Source organism: Netta rufina (assembly GCF_964035555.1).
Source record: "Netta rufina genome assembly, chromosome: 7".
Lineage (NCBI taxonomy): Eukaryota > Metazoa > Chordata > Aves > Anseriformes > Anatidae > Netta > Netta rufina.
Window position 1 is genome coordinate 4,535,719 of NC_140130.1, and position 6,000 is coordinate 4,541,718.

Below are 6,000 nucleotides of genomic sequence, written 5' to 3' on the forward strand. Positions count from 1 at the left end.
TAGAGGGTGGAATAGTACAAAATCAGAGTTATGTTCAGTTTGTTCATCTCTGTTAACACTACAGTATGTCTTTTAATTGCAAGAGCTTTGGAGAAGGCTCCAAAGATTAAATGATTAAACTTTGGACTTACTGAAATCCATGTAAGTGTTGCCATTGAATTGTACAGGGATGGAATTCCATCAATACTGCAATAAAAATACTCATCTCATCAATTATATGGATGATAATATTTGAAGGAACAGACCCTAAAACAGGAAACAAAACGCAGTGCTCTCTTCAAGGATGTTGGAAACAGCTTTTCATTTGTGTACATTGGCTTCTGTTGTTTCATTTTTAACTTAATTAGATGTTTACGTAGTCTCTTTTGTTTTTGTTGCTTCAGCTCAGTGGCACCATCAAATTGCACAGCCAATAAAGCTTCGACCTGGTGGTGGCCGGTATGCAAACATTACTGGTCAAGGACTCGAGATTTTTTCTGCCTTCCCAACTACTGAAAGCCCTATGCTGTTTTCATCCCCAACCCAAAAGGTGGTGGAAAGTGAAGAACTTTGAAAAATATAAGCAAACAATGGCTCCAGTTACACCTGCAGAAATACTAGAACTGTGAAAAAAAAAATAAAGAGGTACAAGTCAAGATGCCAAGGTTTACAAGCGACCTGTTTGTAATTAAGTGTACTGCTGCTGCAAATTTTGCAAGTAACATATACAAGACTTTTGCATAGTATTTTACTGCAGGATAATTGTGGTATGGAGTGTTGTGCAATAAATTCAGTACTGTGTAGTTTGCTAAGAATTACATAGTAAACATAGTTTTCAGCACTTAAAAGCCAATACCACTTCTACTGCTTGAATTAAAGCTACTGTGTTGTAGCAAGCCATGTTAAGGATTGATGATGTTTAGCTGGAAAACTACCAGTGAAAACGTCAACACTACATTAACAACAATCCTGAATGAGGGTAAACAACATGACTTTGAATGTAATTCTAAAAAAAAATGCCAAAAAAATCACAAAGCACAAGTAAAAGGGAAAAGATGTAACTCATTTTTATATATGATTGTGCCGGATAATTTTAGAATTGTTGACTCAAGACTAGATAAGTAGAGCATTTCATGTAGGTACAGCTGTGTACCCTATATATTTATATTTGTGTGTGTGTGTACTCCATGAACTGTGTACTCATGGTGTAATGATTCATAAAGTAAGGTACAGGACACGTGCCTAGGACTCTAACATAGGAAACTAAACTTCCTGTAGTCTGAAGCATGTTCTGTAGAACTCATAGCTGAAAGTATTTTCCAGATGTGCTTCATATTTTTTCTTTACATTGATAGTGATTTTCTGCCTTTAAACACAGATTATATCAAACTTTTATCTTCAGGGTTTTCAAACATCAATCTCTTTCTCCTCATTTTTAATGTGACTGAAAGAAAAGTATCTACCAGCTAGCTTGCTTTCTAACTAACTGGAAAGGAATTATGATCCAGTAGAATTAAATGATTTCACCGTCATTTAGGAAACAATCACAAGTGTGGTGTCTACTTTGAAGACAGAGGAAATTCAATTAATACACAAAAAGTTACGAATTCAAGCAACAATTATGTACAAAGAGCTAAAAAGCCCTACTGTATTTAATAATAGTAGCAAATAAGGCAATTTAATGAAGGTGCAACAGAAGGTGCTGAGAACACAACTGATTTAAATTCATTTAGCATCTATACAGTTGTACAGCACTTAGAATCTGGGAATATCCAAGATGATTTCTTGCACCTTTAAGTTATTGCTATCTCTCTTCTTTAGACATTGTTTTCAAGCAGTTCTTGCTTCCTGCTTTCAACATGGCTGAAGCATATACAACAAAGTCCTGATCAAAGTCACAGAGATGAAAACTTAACAGATACTGTCATGTTAGATCTTTCTTGGATTTTTTTCAATACTTAGTGTAACTTAAAAATTGAAAATGCAAAGAAAACAACGAGGAATTATCTTGAGAGCAAATCAACACTAGATATAGCCACAGACTGAGAAAGAGAAAGCCTCTCACTCCTTGGTTTCCTACAAAACCAACTTTTGATGTCACTAACTGTTGGTTCCCTAAGGGTTCGGGGGAAGAGAGTTTATAGTAGCGTTCCACTTCCTGTCTGAGTGGAGACCATATCATAAAACCACCATTACAACTTCAGCACCTTTGTTAGAAAACTTAGGTGATTCACCCCAGACTGAGCAGACCAGGAAGCTAAGATATACTCCTATCCTGAACGACAAAACAAGGAACAGTGACTTCAGTGGGAAAGCAGAAATGCCAGTTGTTGCTGATGTTGCATCTCCTCCCTGGCAAACAAAATAAAACTACTAGCTATTAAAAGCAATACACTGATTAAAGTGACATCAGTTATGGGATGTCCAATTTAAGACAAATTGTGGGACTCCAGGAGAGAGAACCCATCGTTCCTCCAATCTGTTGGTTTCTAGGATGGCTTAGGGATTCAAAAGCTAAACCTAGAGTGAGTCAAATTTGGGCAACCCAAAATTTAAAGTTTCCCATGTCAGTAACTTCTCTTGGGAAAATAATACAAGGGAAGTTTTTAGTTTTTGTTTACTTAATCCAGTGCTGTAGGGAAGCGGGGAGAGAGGAAATTAAGACACAAAAGGTAACGTTCAACCTCCATCTACAGCCCTGGTCTTCTCATTACTTCATGACAGAACTGAAAAGTGAATTTTGATCCAAAGTATTCAAAACTGGATATTGTTCATCAGGCTTTGCACCTAGTACAGGCCCAGTTGAGCTGTTTTCCTGTCTAGCACTCCACTGTGGTCCCCTTGCCTGGCTTTAAGTAAGGGGTTGGACCAGATGACTTCCTGTGGTTCCTTCCAACCTAAATCATCCTATACTTCCTAAATTCTTTTACTTTCCACTGCCTGTCTGAATATCCTGTATAGATTAAGTTACTGACTGAGTAGAAACTAAGAAGCACAAGCTTCTCCTTTTTCACTGTGATATATTCCACTAGTCTTGATACCTGATTTCTTTACACAGTTTAGAAGAAAGGAATAGTAGTACTTATTACTAGCAAATACCTGGCTACCAGTGCTAGAATCATACTTGCTAATATTACTGATGTTAGCAGTGATTCTCACATTTTATAACATCAGACAACATGCCCAAGAACTTGGTACAAAATTAAAGGACAATATGCACGGAGAAAAGATTTTTTCGATAATTTCACTGAAGTATCTCCTGCCTTACAGCATTATAACCTGAACAAACATGCTGAAAGTTAAATGGTACACAATTTTTTAAAATGTACATTCATTTGTTTTTGGAGGTGTGAAAGACGAAAAGCTACTGCTGAAAGACTTTTCCCAAAAATCTGTATAAGGATTAATCCTTAGTCATTCAACAAGAGGCCCCAGAAGTCCCATTGAGAAATAGGCTACAGAGAGTGAGTCACCAGAATCTGTCAGCTGAACTTTAATGTTATCTTCATGATGGTATTTACTAGCAAAAGGATCAAAACTTTATTTACCATACCTCCCTATGTAATGCATAAGTGAGTAGAATTACATTCAGTGTATCTGACAAACAAAACCAGTATCTGGTCCCAAATGGTCTGTAGCCATTAATTTTTACTCATTAACTGCTACAGCACATTTTTCTTCTGCATATACTGAGCCCATAAAATAAGCGTGTAAAGGAAGCTTATGTGAATGGATGTAAATGCTGTTAATTAGTAATACTGCTGTGCTCGTCTCAAAGAAGGTGCACAAATGATGCTTGTGTTGTTGACTGATGGAAAAGCCATGGGGAAAAATCACTTGTGTAAGCAGAAGAGACTGAGTTTTCACAAAACTTGATGTTTTAGTTCATGTGCCGTGAAGGTATCATACTGTGTCAAGATGCACTAGAGACTATGCAATTGTGCACTCTTCCTGAAGCAGCTTGACTTTTCATTGTTTTGTTCAATTGAGTAGCTGATTTCACACTTCACACTAAAACAGTATTTCATTCTCTTATTCAGGGCAGGCTACTACAACAACAAAAATCAATGTTAGAGCATTTCCTGAAGTCATTGTTAGCTATTATCTTCCAAAAATCCAGTAAAACACCACAATGTGAAGCATAACATTATATCAATGAGATACAGAAATGCTTATTTTTGTAAACTTTCAATAACAGGTCATTTTCTGATTCAGAATCTTGTAGGTTTATTTAGTTTCTTGTTCTGTTCTAGTCCTGGTTTTGTATATGACCAGAGGCACCATATATTTCAAACCATATCAGAAATTACAATTTCTGTGTTGTAATTCCAGAAGGCTAAAGTATTATTTTCGCTTTAAAATTTTGGTCCACCTTGGTACAGGACCCAGTCCTCAGCAGCATCATAGAGCAGTCTGCATTGAACTGACAGACTTCTTGCCTTAAAACAGCTGGATTGAGATCATTTGCTTCCATACAGAACATGGAGCATACCTTCTGAATGCCTCACATACACTAACATGAGAAGAGGAGAATATACTTCAGAATACAAAAAGCCAAGTCTGCAGTCTTTTACTTAATATGTAAACAATTGCCAACTCCAACTGTTTACAGTAATGATAGATAATGCAAAGATACAAATCTGGAATGAGAATTCCTATAAGAACTGTGTTCTTACTGCTACAATGGTAAAAAAGCGTTAGTTTCTGGAAAATGTCTTCGTACAAAACAATTAGCAAGATCTAATGAAATATTTTAATTATTAAATATTGAAGAAGTGATTCACTGTTAATTGCCTTACTATTTCCAATACATAGATGTTCACTTTGAGCCTTAAAATTCTATTTTATAAGTTTTTCTTGATTAAAGTTGATATTTTTTATTTTTTTTTTGATCCAAAGTTATTCTCTATGGGAAAGAAAAATGTTAATATCAGTTTTAAAGGACATTTTAAATGCATATAAATGGAAAAGAAAAAAAAAAAGCCTGACTGTTTAGTAATGTACTTCCCTTCATCTCACCTGAATTTAAATAAATGCTTCAGAGTTGCATACAAAAGTGTGTCCTCGATGTGTTCAAATAATTGAGAAAGTGTGTAACAAGACCCGAAGTTTCTTCAGAACTTGGCTTTGACAGCTGATGACATTAATGGAATTAGACTTTACATTTTTTAGAACAAAATCATACAGTACCCAGTTATTATACAGTTAGAGATATCCTAGACATGATTCTAGCATATAGCTGTGAGATGCAGTTGCTATTTTTTTTCTTAATACCAGTTTGCTCTTGTTTTAAATTGTGTTTTCTTTATGTGATAACTGCAGCCCCTCCATCAAGTTTTCTCAGGGCAACCAGAGCAAAAGCCAAGGAGTCTTTAGGACAATTTGCAAGTTTTAGAGGTCAACAGACTTGTCAGATTATCAGCATCTAGTAGAATTAGTCCCCCAAATCTATGTTTGGGTATATAATTCTTACAGACTGTCATACCTGAACTCCATAGTGTCTCAAAATTTCTTGTACAATCTGTCTGCCACACTGTTCATCCAACTTATTTTCTCAACCCTTAGCTGTGTATACAATACTTAAGTGAAAATTGAATGAAGGCCAACCAAGGAAACAAACCACACTAAATTTCACTCTTCCTGATAATTGCATTCAACTTGAATGATTAAGCATATTCTTTGTGTAAGGGTCCATCATCAGACTATGGAATGTACTTTAAATGAGCAGCAGATGCAAAATGAACACTTCAAGGAAGCTGGATCTTATAACCCTGGCATAGAAGACAACAGGGGAAAAAAAAAAAAAGAAAAAAAAAAAAAAAAGGATGTGTTCTATTACATTTGTTGTTCTTGATTTTGTTTTCCCATTTAACCATGTTTCTGTACTCCTGCATGGCTTGATTTTTAGGTACATCTATATCTGTTGGGTCAGAGACAATGTTCTTAAGACCATTTCAGCTCAGCTACAGCTCCATGAGCTAAAGCAGCTGCAACATGTTATCATCTCCCCGAGCAGCAAAA

The 6,000-nt window shown here is 35.8% G+C and overlaps 1 protein-coding gene across 3 annotated transcripts in view; it reads left to right on the forward strand.

Moving 5' to 3' along the window:
- The window catches only part of MYPN (myopalladin), a 73,198-nt gene extending 68,163 nt beyond the window's left edge, over nt 1-5,035 (forward strand). For all 3 annotated transcript variants that reach the window (XM_084290288.1, XM_084290287.1, XM_084290289.1), the window contains one exon: nt 384-5,035. In XM_084290288.1, coding sequence (XP_084146414.1) covers nt 384-553 — 170 coding nt within the window. In that variant the 3' untranslated portion in view covers nt 554-5,035. The remainder of the gene's footprint in view (nt 1-383) is intronic.
- The last annotated feature ends 965 nt before the right edge of the window (nt 5,036-6,000 follow it).